Source organism: Ammospiza caudacuta, chromosome 15, assembly GCF_027887145.1.
Source record: "Ammospiza caudacuta isolate bAmmCau1 chromosome 15, bAmmCau1.pri, whole genome shotgun sequence".
Taxonomy (NCBI): domain Eukaryota; kingdom Metazoa; phylum Chordata; class Aves; order Passeriformes; family Passerellidae; genus Ammospiza; species Ammospiza caudacuta.
The window spans coordinates 11,208,952-11,221,883 of NC_080607.1; the positions used below are offsets into that span (position 1 = coordinate 11,208,952).

Below are 12,932 nucleotides of genomic sequence, written 5' to 3' on the forward strand. Positions count from 1 at the left end.
TCTTCAGGCTCTTCTCTCAGGTACCAACACAGGGGACACATTTCCCTTGTGGCAGGGGGTACCTGATGGACCTGGAGGTGCCAGGGGCTCCAACCTCTCATTGGAACATGGAGCCTGGGAAGAGCTGTCCCAGGAAACGGATGCTTCCCCATGCTCATATGAGGACAGAGTTTGTTAATTCTGGGTTCAGGGAGCACAGGCAGCTCTGTGGGTCCTCTCAGGATCCTCTCTTCCCTGTCTCACTGGCAGTTTCCTCCTGGTTCTGGGTACCTTCCTCTCTGGTTTGAATAATCTCTTTTAAAGGGTTGTTGCTGTTCAATCTGTGATGCACTGTGTCTTACAAATGCCTTCAGGACACAAAGGAACTGATGATTTTTCTTCAGCTAATAACTGTAATTTGAGCTTTTAAAGAAAGTGAAGTGAGGCCATTTCACAAACAGGAAAATTATCCCTTCACCCTTCCCTTGCTTCCTTGCTGTGTTTGCAGCCTGAGACCTTAAGGAAAAAGCCTCTCACTGCCCCAGAGTTACCAAACAGATGAAAAGAGGTATTGCAAATGAGGGGCTTGGCCTGGGCCAGCCATTCACAAGCCTCTCATTTCTGAGTATGTCCCTACTAACATTTTGATAACTGCATCCTTCAAACTCTGCTTGCTCCAGGTAGTTCCTGGAAGGGCTGGGCAGCCTGAATAGTAAAAAAACCCAAAATAATAAACCTGCAGCAACATACACTGGACTGATTTCATAAGTCAATGAACCAAACCATTGGGCATTTATTCAGCTCTGCAGAGAATATCAGAATGGGAAAGGATGCTCTGTGCAGGTTTGAGTGTGTGTGGGACACAGTGTATTTTATACAGCCTGTGAAAACAAACATTGTCATCCCAGGGGATTCCTCACCCTGTGTCACCAGCAGTGCTGCTCTGGGCTGGCTGTGGGAGCCTGGAGGTGCCCAACATCCAGGGATGGCATCACCTGCACACCCCATGGCCCTGCAGGACCTGGGCATCAGCCACAGCAGCAGGGCAGGGCTCACCAATAAACCCTGCCACCTGCTCCAGTGTGCTCAATCCTCCAGGAAATCTGCCTGGATAAGCAAATGGAGAGAAGCAAGTGGAAGTGTTGGCTTTCAGGGCTGCACAAAGAAATGGAAGCACTGGCAGCTCCACTCTTTCTGGATCCTTGATGTCTGTAAGAGGAAATTGTGGTTTGGGCAGCCAAAGCTGAGCCTTCACCAGAACCAGCAAGGCTTGGAGGTGTGCTGTGGAAATGACACATCTTCTGATGTGCTTTTGGGGCAGTGTCTGTGACACATCCCACCTCAATCTCCCATCCCAGCAGGCAGGGGAGGATGTGCCTGCAGCCAGGACAGAGATTGGCAGCTCCCAGAACACTAATCTGGGTGGATGAATGCTGGAGGGGCATCCTGGGGGGATAACAGCCACAATAATGCTGAGGGGAGATAAAAGCTCTTCGTGTGATATTACAAAGGAATAAAAACTCTGGCAGAACAATTAGACTGTAATTATGGGTTATTTCATACTCTGTGACATCTGAATGTCAACACCATAACTCTGTAACAACAAGCACTTGGTACAGCACATTCTGCACACCTGATGAAGTACTTTCTTGCTTTTATTAATGTTCAGTAATATTTCCTTTTCTAAAATTTGGCGCACGGAAGTGTCTCTTCTCCTTTGCAATTACAGATAGGATAAACAAAATAAAAATGGGGTTTGCTTAAAAATCAGAAAATACTTCTGGAGAAAGGTTTTTGTTTATTTGCCTGTCTGCTGTGATAGATGCAGATTTGTGGCTATGAATGAGATATTTCCTAGAGTCTGTCTGAGCTGGATTATTTACACTTGCACCTCAGTATATTAAGGCCATTCATTCTTGCCTTACAGCCAGCCATAAAAAGAACTTAGCATTTATTTTACCTAATATACCTGAGGCTGAGGAAATAGAGTCAGTTCACCTCCATCCCTTCACTAAAACACACAACAAAATTCCAAGGGAATCAGGGGCCTCAGGGCCTTGAAAACAAAGGCAATGAGAGCCCTGATGAGCAGGAGTGAGGATGTGAGTGTGGAGGGGCTCTGAGGGATGAAAATCCCTCAGCAAATAACCAGACTTGTACATTGGTTCTACTTAATAAAAAATATGTGAATAAATTAACGTTTCCTGCTGGTTAATCTGCTCAGCATTTCTCTCTTGCACCATCAAGCAAACCTTGGCAAGGCAGCTCACCCCTCCAGTGGGCAATACAGCTTTAAAATGGCAATGTTTTCTGTGTTGTCACACCTTTATCTGGCTGAGGAACAATGCCTCTCAGGAGGGCAGACAATTTCCAGCAGCTCTGCCTCCTGCCAGTTCCCCTGTCTGGGGAAAACATTAAATACAGCCCAATTCAGCACCAGGGACAACATGGCTGATGTCAAAAAGATAAGTCTTCCTGAGGAAAAACTCCTTTTCAAGTTGTTCTTGTTGGAAGACAGCATGCTGCTGGGATGGTTTGCTGTCTGAAGGCTTCTCTCCTCCCAGCTGTTTGAACCCCAGCTCCAGATAATTTTAGGTATTTAGTGGAAATCTTTTTACTTTCACCCAAACCATAGAGCACAGGGCATTTTCTACAGAAACACCATGACAAAGCCCCGCAGCTGCTGTAGAGGCACAAAGATGCTTGGATTAATCATCAGAACAACAGGGCATTGAAAACCCTGGGGAGATGAATTCACCAGGGTTTTGTAAGATAGATGCTTAAAAAATATAATCCAAATATACTTGTTTCAAGTACCTCAGAAGATGAGAAAATTCAGTGCATCTGGCAGCAGCTACCGCTTCATTTCTGTCATTTAATCTCATTGAGGTGCATTATGTCAAATAATTACCTTAATGAAGACTTTAATGGAAGAAGGGAGGAAAATAATAGATATGCTTCGAAGAAATGAAGCTGTGAAGTTGTTTAGTTTTTAACCTGGCAGGGATTTATCTCTCCTTTGGTTCCTAAAGAGGTGTCCAATCTGCCTCTCTAGGAAAAATAACACATTTCAGATGCTGCCCAAGTGATGCATTTATTAATTTGGATACAATAACGTATTTTCTCTGCTTGAAACAGACCAACATTTAAAACCATGGAATCCAACCATTAACCCACTGCCAAGGGACCACTAATACATGTCCCCAATTCCACATCTTTGTGTCATTTCAATCCCTCCAGGGATGGTGACCCTACCACTGCTCTGGGCAGCCTGTGCCAATACTTGGTAAACCTTGAAGAATTTTTTTCCTAATATGAAATCTAAATCTCTCCTGGCACAACTTGAGGCCGTTTCCTCTCATCCTATCACTTCTTACTTGGGAAAAGAGATCAACACCCATTGACCTTTATTGACTGTTCTCATTCTCTTCTGAGGCCCAGCAGCTATTTTATTTCTATTTTATTTTGAACAGCCATTTTTAAGAGATTTTGTAAAGCTATCCTGTGCTGATTTCCACCACCCATGCCCAGTATGAGCCTCTTATGGTCATATTGATCTTGAATTTACTTCAGCAGGTTGGAATGACACTTTCTTTGGTGAATAAACTACTAAATCTATCTGGTGTACCCAGGTTTCTGTGCACAAAACCTGAAAGAAAAAGTCATTGAAAATTAAATTAATCAAGTCAAATGACTTTACCTGGAGGTATAACTTAAGAAAGAAAGGAAGTATGTACTTCTTCCAGCACAGATGTGGTAGAGAAGGTAAATGAGCTCCTCCCTGACCCCAACTCCCATCTATTTCTCAGTTAGCCTTGCCTAGTGCTGCGGATATGCAACAGCTCCCTTCAGACCTTCTTATAGATATTAAAATGGAAATGTAGCCCATTTTCCTCAAATTAATGCAAAAATGTGACATTTCAATTTTTCTTTTTTCTTTTTTAGGGTTGGGATTTTTTAAGGCTTTGTTGGTTTTTTTTTTAGTATTTTTTCCCAAGCTCCGAACACTTCCCGAACTCTGGAAAGCGAGACGCGCGATCCCGCGGCCGAAGCCCGTGCTGTGGTACCAGCCGTGCAGCCATGCCCCTGGCTTCCCCAGGCACCCTTGGCAGGGCTTTGCTCCCTGCCCTGCCTCCTGGCCAGTTTCCCGTAGAGGTGCAGCACTCTCTCGTCCTCGCGGCCCGGGAAGAAGGAGGCGGCGATGCCGCGGCACAGGCGGCGCGCGAAGGGCTCCAGCAGCGCGGAGCCGTAGAGGATGCAGAAGAGCAGCCCCACAACCAGCAGCACTGAGGGGCTGGGGGGCCCGGGGGGGCTGATCCTGCACTGGGCAGAGCTGAAGATCAGCTGGTGGTGGTAGGTCTTGTTGAAGTCCCTGAGCAGCAAGGCCTCAGGAGGACGCCAGAAAAGTTTGTATAGAAAGGGGACGATTCCCATTTCAGCCTGAAAAAAGGAGAGTTGAAATGTAAATCCATTTTGGTATGAAGAAACCATTTGGGGTATGAAGAAACCAAAATCGACTGGTTACTACAAAAACATCTGGGGGGGGGTGGAATCACTGTTACAGCACTAGAAGAAGGACGCTGAAGGGTGTGATTGTTGCTCTGAATTTTTAAGATTTTCCAAGCCTTCTGATGTTTACATTCTTGTAACAAACTTTCTCACACACTTTCTGTAAATAAGTTATTGTTTTACATTCTTTTATAGAAGAAAAGAAATTTGATAGACTGTTAGTTTGTCCAATGTCATTGGAGAAGTGGCACTTTCATTCTCCAATCCTATGTCACTTTTAGAAATCTATAAATGTTAGAGTCAAAAAATAAACTCCCCTTTTTTTTCCCACAGAAGTGTGTGTGTGTGTTGTGTTGTTTTGTGTCCTGTAGTGACATGTGATCACCCCAGGCTGAGTAACAGTGCAAAGTGCAGGCACTGAGCACTGGGCAGGCTGAGAGCCAGCCCTATGTGTCATCTTCATCCATTGGAACAGACATCATAACATATATGAGATTTATGGTGAAAGACACCATGCAGACCATGGCATTAGTGGCTAAATATCTGAATATTAGAGGCTTTTTCTAAGCCCTGTCTGTTTTCCTGTAAATCCATCATAAGCAGGTATCTGCAGTAAGGATCCTGGGCTGGGGAAGGAGGCAGGCTGTGTGGCAGAAGAGGAAAGTTCACACACCAGGCCAAAGAATATTGAGTTAGAAACTGGTAAGGTTTGTGGGAAGGATTGCAGAGGGCAAAGACAAAGCCAGCAAGCAGGGATTTCTACTGAAGAAACAGCCCATGCAATAGGATGAGGAGACATTCTCAGTGTTCATCAGCTGCCCCCTTCCTTTTGGACTTGCACCCCCTCTGCAATGGGGGGACAGTGTCCAAGGGACTCCCATTCCTCCACCTAGCTTAGGGAAGGAGCCTGGAGATGTCACAGACATCTTTTATGAAAAATCCTTTCTTAGGATTTTTCCTTCTGAGAAGCTGCAGTTTCGGCAACAAGATGTGAACAATGGTTTTCTGCTGCTGTGGAATGCATCAGGTTTTGTCTGATTGGGCCATCTTGAATGTTTACAATTAATGGCCAACCACAGACCAGATAGCTTGGACTCTCTGTCCGAGACACAGATCTTTGTTATTCATTCTATTCTATTCTATTCTTAGCTTAGCCTTCTGAGGAAACCTTTCCTTCTTTTTCTTTTTAGTATAGTTACAATGTAATATATATATATCATAAAATAATAAATCAAGCCTTCTGAACATGGAGTCAACATTCTCCCTTCACCTGAAAACCTCTGTCACCACTGTCACATGGAGACACAAGGACATCTGGCTGCCTGGTCTAGCAGTGCCTTTGCAGCATGAGGCCCTATTTGCTCCCCTCCAAGCTCCCAAGGGGCTGTAACTTGGAGAGCGACTGCTGCTATCTGATGCACTGGGAGGAGCAGCCGAGGTTGTGCCACTGCCTCCTTCCCCAAAGCCTGTTGCTCATCCTGCTTGCTGCTGGGAAGGGAAGTCAGGATTGTGTAAATAAGAGTACAAAGACTGCAATCCCCACCACCCCCTCCCTGAAGGGACACGGGGTCCCCACACAGGGCAGGACACCCCAGGACTCACCTTGTATTTGATGCTGAGAGTGACAGGCACCACAGAGAACTGCGCTGCCTTTCTCACCGCCGTGTCTGCCACGCTGAAGGCAAAGTGGTCCATGGCCACCAGCACCAGCATCAGCATCAGGGCCACGGTGACCAGCATGGCCTGCACGAGGCACAGCACCACCTCTTCCCTGGTCAGCTTCAAGCCTGTTGGTCTGATGAGTTTTTTTGATGAGCCCACCAGGAGATGAGCTGCTCTTCTGTCCATGGCTAAACGTTCCAGCTTCTTGGTGATGTAAAAATTGTCAAAGCGAACGTTGGTGAGATAATTTTTCAAATACCAGGTGGACTCAAAGCAGAGATAGAGCATGAGGAATCCAGCAGCCAGTCTGTTGGCTGCTCGTACTGAGTCTTTGACCAGTACCTCAACAGACAAGAACTCTCTGCTAATTTTCTCACCAGCAAGGTGCATTTTTTGGTAAATCAAGGAGCTGTTCTGCAACAATGAAAAGCGAACATGTCCATTCATAGGCTTATAAATGGGATGAGTGGCTTCTTGGACTGCATCTGCAAACTCCCAGGAAACTTTCTGTAGCAGAGTAGTTGAGTTCAGAAGGCTGTCAGAGGAGTTCTTGCAGATGCACTGAATGACCTGCAGTATGGTTTTCATGTTGCTTATGATGTTGGGCGTTATGTTCACCACTGCAATCATGATGCAGGTGGAGAAGAGAAGCTTCCGGCCCTGCTTGGTCCCTAAGGTGGGCATGATCATGGTGAAGACACAACGGGCAGGATGCACCAGAAAGAGAGTCAGGAGAAGCAGCAGGCTGAGGGAGATGGCCATGGCAACGGAGAGGTGCCAGGAGTACTCCAGGGAAGCAAACATCCAGTTGTAAAAGAGGCCTCCTATCACTGCTGTAATACAGGAGCACTGCAGGAACAAGGTCCATAGCTCTCTGCTGTCTGCTGGGACAGGTTTGGAGTAAATCCCCCACAGCTCTGCCATAGTTCTGTGCACCTTTGAGAACAGAAAGTCTTCACAGTAAACACGGGCTCTCATCCTGGAAAAACAAGTGCCTGTGTGTTAGCAGAGGAAATCCATAAACACTGATTAGAGGCTTTCTTGAGATGATAATTTATGGGGTTTTATACTGTCCTCCTCTGGGTGCCTCTGGTCTCACCCTTCTCTACTTCCCTGCTAACTTCCCCGAGTAGCTGGGGCTGAGATCTCCCCTGGAAGCAGCAGGACAGGGAAGTTCGAGGTGTTTATTGAAAAATAAATACTAATTACAATGCAACTGCTCCTCTATTAATGCAAGCACAGGAAAACATTGTGTTATTCTATAAAAACCATAATAGACTCATTCTGAGGGGTCACCTCATTGGCAGTGGTTGAGGCTTTAATGCTTATTTAGAGGATGTTGGAGGGAGAAAGAGGAGGCCACTGGCTTTGGTGGAAATTGTTAGACCAGCTCTGTATTTCAAAGGTTTAACATGGACAAGAGGCAGTTGAGTGGTGCTCTCCCTGCCTCTTAAGAGGAGGCCAAACACAAATCCACATGTTCAAGGGTGACAAACAAGAAAACAGTTTCACACTGAAGCTGCAGTGCTAGAGGAAGTCTCCAAGGACAAGAATTTGGCCACTACAGACTGGATGAAATGTCTCATAAAGCTATTCAAAAGTCAAATGGAAAGAAACATTTGGGAAAGAATATAATTTCTCAGGCCTCACATCTGGAGTGACTCTCCAGAAACCAGAAAACCTGGAGGGGAGAAGAGCCTGTCCTGAGGTTAAACCCAGCCAGGCAATCCCTGTCTCCCACTGCTGGACAGCAGCCTCAGCTATCCCTTGAGGGACAATTTTAGCTAGGAAAGGGGGTTTTCTGTGAAAAAGCCATACAATAGGTATTAAGACAGAGAGAAAGGGAGGGAATAAAGCTTTCTCTACATACCCAGTGGCAGTGAGGTGCCCCAGACTTGCCCAAGGACTCTCCATGTTCCAGGGCCTTGCTGCTCTGAGAGAGGATCCCGATGTGGCTGTGGGGAGAGGCAGGGTAGGAAACCAAGGCAGCACCAGAGAACCAGGACTCAAAACCCAGGATGTTTTAAGGCAATTCAGATCAGCAATCCCTGAAGTGTGCAAAACCTGGTGATGAAGCCTGGGGAATAACAGCACTACAGAACAGTGCCAGGATGCACAGCACTGCTCGGGCTTCACACTTTTTCTGGTCTCACCCTTATTGCAGAGAAGGCTTATTTTAATGACACATAGGTGAAAAAAAAAAGAGACAATGACACACAGGCTGACAAAGATGGAACAAGGATCCTGGAACCTAGGGTGTCATCATTCCATATGGGGAAATCAGATGACTACTCCTCCCACTGCCCACCAGCAAGCAGTGAGCAGGGCTGGCATCTCTCTCAGGGTGGAAGGGACCTTTTCCTCTTTCAGATATTCTATATCTATGCCCTATATGGGCACAAAAGGCACAGCAGGATCCAGCAACCCAGCTGGCAACTGCTCATCTGTTCTGACAGGCTGCTGCTCCCTGCTGAAACTGTGTGTGGGGTTCACAAACGGCTTCAAGGCTCATTTCAGTCCTAGCAGAGAAAGTTTTAATCTTGAACCTTTCTGAATTCCTGATAGCCAGCAAATCCACTGCAGAGAAACCCAGCCACAGTCAGGATCCCCAAACTGTTGAGAAGCTCCCAGATGTGCAGGCCAGTGTCGCAGACATCTTTTATAAAAAATTATTTCCTTAGGATTTTTCCTCCTGAGAAGCTGAGAGACCTCAGGAACAAAATGTAAACAATAATTATCTGCTGCTGTGGAATGCAACAGGTGCATCTGTGATTGGTCTCATGTGGTTGTTTGTAATTAATGGCCAATCACAGCCCAGCTGGCTCAGGCTCTCTGTCCGAGCCACAGACTTTTGTTATCATTCTTTCGATTTTTAGCTTAGCCAGTTTTCTGATGAAACTTTTTCTTCTATTCTTTTAGTATAGTTTTAATGTAATGTATGTCATAAAATAATAAATCAAGCCTTCTGAAACATGAAGTCAGATCTCCCTCTCTTCCCTCAACATAAGACCCCTGTGAACACTGTCACAGGCCAGGTTGTGCAGTCCCCAAGGGACCAACCTGCCAGGCCCCAGGATGTGCCCAGCAGAGCTCCAGCCATCAAACCTGCTCACCTGGAGATGAGGAAAAACCACAGTGTTTGCTCCTCATTTATGAGCTCAGGGGTCACAGGAGCCTCCCCTGCCCCTTGGCCAGACTCCCTCATGCTAAGCCACCATTTGTGGGCAGAGGTGACAGAGCTCCCCCAGCTGCCCCTGAGCCCATCCCCTGTGGGACCCGCTGTCCCAGCCAAGCCAGCCGGGAACCGCCGGGACCCGGGATGTTCTCATGCTCCCCTGGGTGGGAAAGGGCAAAGGGCTCAAGGTCAGCCCTGTCCCAGCCACCCCTGGGGACAAAGCACGTGGGGCTCTGCCCTCCAGAGAAAGGTGGGACAGCAGCACCGTGGCTGGATCCCACGGCAGCGGCAGGAATGGGAGGGCAGGGAATGAGGAGACAGCAGGCAGAGCAAACCTCTGCCCTTGTGCCCTCTCTGCTCCGCTCAACAGCTCCACTTTACAGCTGAGGGTTTCATTTTTCCTGTGTGGCTGGTGGAGCAAAGCTTTCCTCCTGGTGCCCTGGAGCACAGGGGCCAGATGAGAAACTCTGCCTGGCTCCAGCGGCAGAGGCACCAGCCAGGCGGGCAGGAAAGAAAGTGCTGTTTGTTTGGAGCATCCATAGCAATTGCTTGCTCAGGCCATGAATTAGGTCTTTAATTCAATGTGCACACTCGAAGGGACTAACCCCAAATGACCCATAGCTGGATCCTGCAAGGCTCATCAGCTTCTTCTACAACTAAACTCCTTTTTTGCTCTGCTTCAGAGTGAACTGGTATTAGCACCAGCCCCTGGGACCCCATCCAGGCTATGCAGGCAGCTTTCTGGGGCAGAAAAAGAAATACATTAAGCAATAGGCTATAAAGAACAAAACCCTCTCAAGTCCACAACGTTGTGGTGTTTTCTGAGCTTGCTACACCGTCTGGCAAAGGCACCTGAGGTCTGGGGAGACACTGAGCAGAAACTCTGGCAGCACCAAGAAGTGCTTGTTTGCATCTATACTTTGATTTTTTCCTCTGGCTCTACTCAAAATTGTTGTCTGCCAGCTGGACCTACAGCAAGGGCATAAACCTGGGGAAACTTTGATTTTATATACCATGAATGACTTGTATATGAGCTAGAAACCTAAATGCCTAACCTTGCCCAGAATACAATGAAGAAGCTTGTTTTGCCAAAAAAAAAACTCCAACAAAAAAACACAGCAGCAAAATCCCCAAGTACCAGCGTGTGTGTTCATGGGGATACCTGGGGTTGAAGGCTGGGAGTGGGAAAGGGGCAGGACTGGGACATGGAAAGGCAGGACCACGCATTGCAGCAAAGCAACTGTGACATCTTGTGGTCACACTCAGCCCAAGGACCCTGAGGCTGGGATCATTTTGGTTCTGCAAAAAACCACTCTGTGGCTGGAAGAGTTCTAAGATAAGGAGCAATGCTGTGTCCTCCTGGGATGCTCCAAGGTGCCTTTTCCCACCTTGTTTCATTTCCAGATGATATAAAAGGAATTTGCTTTCTTGACGAGCTCCAGTCTCTGTAGAGCCCAAGCTCTAAAATTTTATAATATCACTGATTTTGACCTTTTAGCACCAGGTTTAGGAGCCTGAGCCTCACATGCCTGTGAGCAGCTTGCTGGAATTGTGAGACAGCAGAGGATTCCTTTGGTGTCATTGCCAGGAAGCAGAGCCTGGATTTACCTGGATAAAGGATGAGCACTGAGCTTGTACCCACCAGGACAGAAGTTTTCAACTCAGTTCTGAGTGCAGACTGGCGTGGGCCTGTGCCAAGATATCTGCAGGTTCAATCTGTGGTGACAGTGTCACCTTGTCATGGTGACAGGGATGGGAGGGGTGCAATGCTGTACCCCAGGCAGAGGGTGGGGTAAAGGAACTATACAGCTGGAGAAAGAAGATGAACGAAGGGCTAAAATAGAATTATTTAAGTCTGAAGATAATTCTCCATGGCAGTATCATCTGTTGATCACATTATTCTGCCCATTTGAGAAATTAAGGGCGTAGGAAAGGTTAATTAATTAGGGGTGGTTCTTTGTTAAAATTACTTGCAAATGAGCAGCTTACAGTAACAGAGAGCCAGATCATGTCTTCTTAGGTAACTACTGTAGAAATATAGGAAAATCCCAGCACTATCCTTTATAAGGGATAAATGTGATAAGGGAAACAAAGCTGTCTGACCTGCAGTAGCTGAATTCCTTATCATGCTGGACTTCCATTTGTTTCACCACTCTTTCCCTGCCTCTCCTGAAATTCCAGCATTGCTGCTGAGTGCAAACTGATGAGCACAGCTTTGGAATCACTCCCTGCTGTAAGGACCCACAGAGCAGCTCCTCCATGTGAACAGTTTGTAAAGCAACTTGAATGCTTCTGGGATAAAAGACAACGATGAAATGCTTTCCTACTACAAATAAACCAAAATTATTTTCTTCTGAGTGTCTCAGGAGAACATATGGATGTTAGTCCAGGACTTGATGGGGAACATCAAAGGAGTAAAGCAGAGATATTCTGGATGTTGAATTTCAATGAGTGGCATTTCCTGTTAATTAAAATTCACAAGGAGGCTGCTAATGTGAATGGCTTTTGTGATGGTTGTTGGATTTTTACATTCCTAGAGAAATGGTGCATAGGCAAGCAAAGTTCCATTAAAATAACACAGTCAAAGTTATAGAAGGTTACTACAGCACTTGAAATACTCTTTCCTGGGAATTTTCATATCTCTACACATATCACAGACCCTTCAAGACTAATGGGGTTGACTTGCCATTAAAAGCTGCTTTTGGCAAAACAGTACTAGCAGCAGCAAATGGAATCAGAAATTATTCATGCAGGTCTGTTCACCTTTGAACCCCAGAAATACTAAATCTTAAAATCTCTGCTTAAAAAAAATAATTAAAACTCAAGCATGCCAGCCTAGTCTTACTCTCACGAGGCCTGGGTATAAAAGAACAGAATTAGGTAATGCTGTTGTCCACATGCCTTAAATCAGATCCTCTGGGGAGCCCTGGGAAACACAGGGGCTGCTGACAGAGCTGGCAAACAGGTCTTGGACTAAAGAGGTTTAGGATCCAGGTGCTTCTTACACCTTTCCCAGGTGTGCCAAGGCCTTGTTGTGGACCTTGGGTAAATCACTGGCCTCAGTTTCTCCCATTGGCACAGAGATCACAACCCTGCCCTGGCTGCATTTGTGAAATTCCTCCTGATCCCTGGATAGACAATGGCACAGGCATGCCAGCACACTGAAGGTGATTTTTGGAGACTACTACACAAACTCTGTGGTTTCAGCTCTGCTTTCAAGCCAAAGAAAACCATCCTGGATTCGATCACTGGGGATGCACCAAGTCAGAGCTGAGACCATGAGCAAAACTGATCCCAAAGGTGACCCCAGCACCTGAGAGGGAGCTGGAGTGGATGTTACCCTTTGGAACTGGGTGATCCCAAAGCCCTTGCTGCCTGTCCTGCAGGCAGCTCTGTGCCCGTGGCTGACAGCATCCCCTGCAGCAGCAGCAGCAGCAGGAGTGGCTCAGGGCAGTGGGACCACGGGGCTCCTTCCTGCAGGCACAGCCTGTTCCTGTTCCCTGTTTGTTCCCAGTTTGTTCCCTGTTCCCTGGCCTGGGACAGCAATCCCGTGCTGTTCACAGACAGCTGGCTGAGAAAGCAAACTGCAGGGAGCAACTTTCCCTTC

General features: G+C 46.7%; 1 protein-coding gene across 1 annotated transcript; it reads right to left on the minus strand.

Annotated features, from left to right (window-relative positions):
* Nucleotides 1-3,109: 3,109 nt before the first annotated feature.
* OCSTAMP (osteoclast stimulatory transmembrane protein) lies at nt 3,110-8,064 on the minus strand. The gene is made up of 3 exons (XM_058814941.1): nt 8,021-8,064; nt 6,091-7,129; nt 3,110-4,419 (listed from the first exon to the last, which is right to left on the minus strand). Exons 1-3 carry the CDS (start codon nt 8,062-8,064, stop codon nt 3,937-3,939), a joined length of 1,566 nt encoding a protein of 521 aa, XP_058670924.1. The 3' UTR covers nt 3,110-3,936.
* Nucleotides 8,065-12,932: the final 4,868 nt, after the last annotated feature.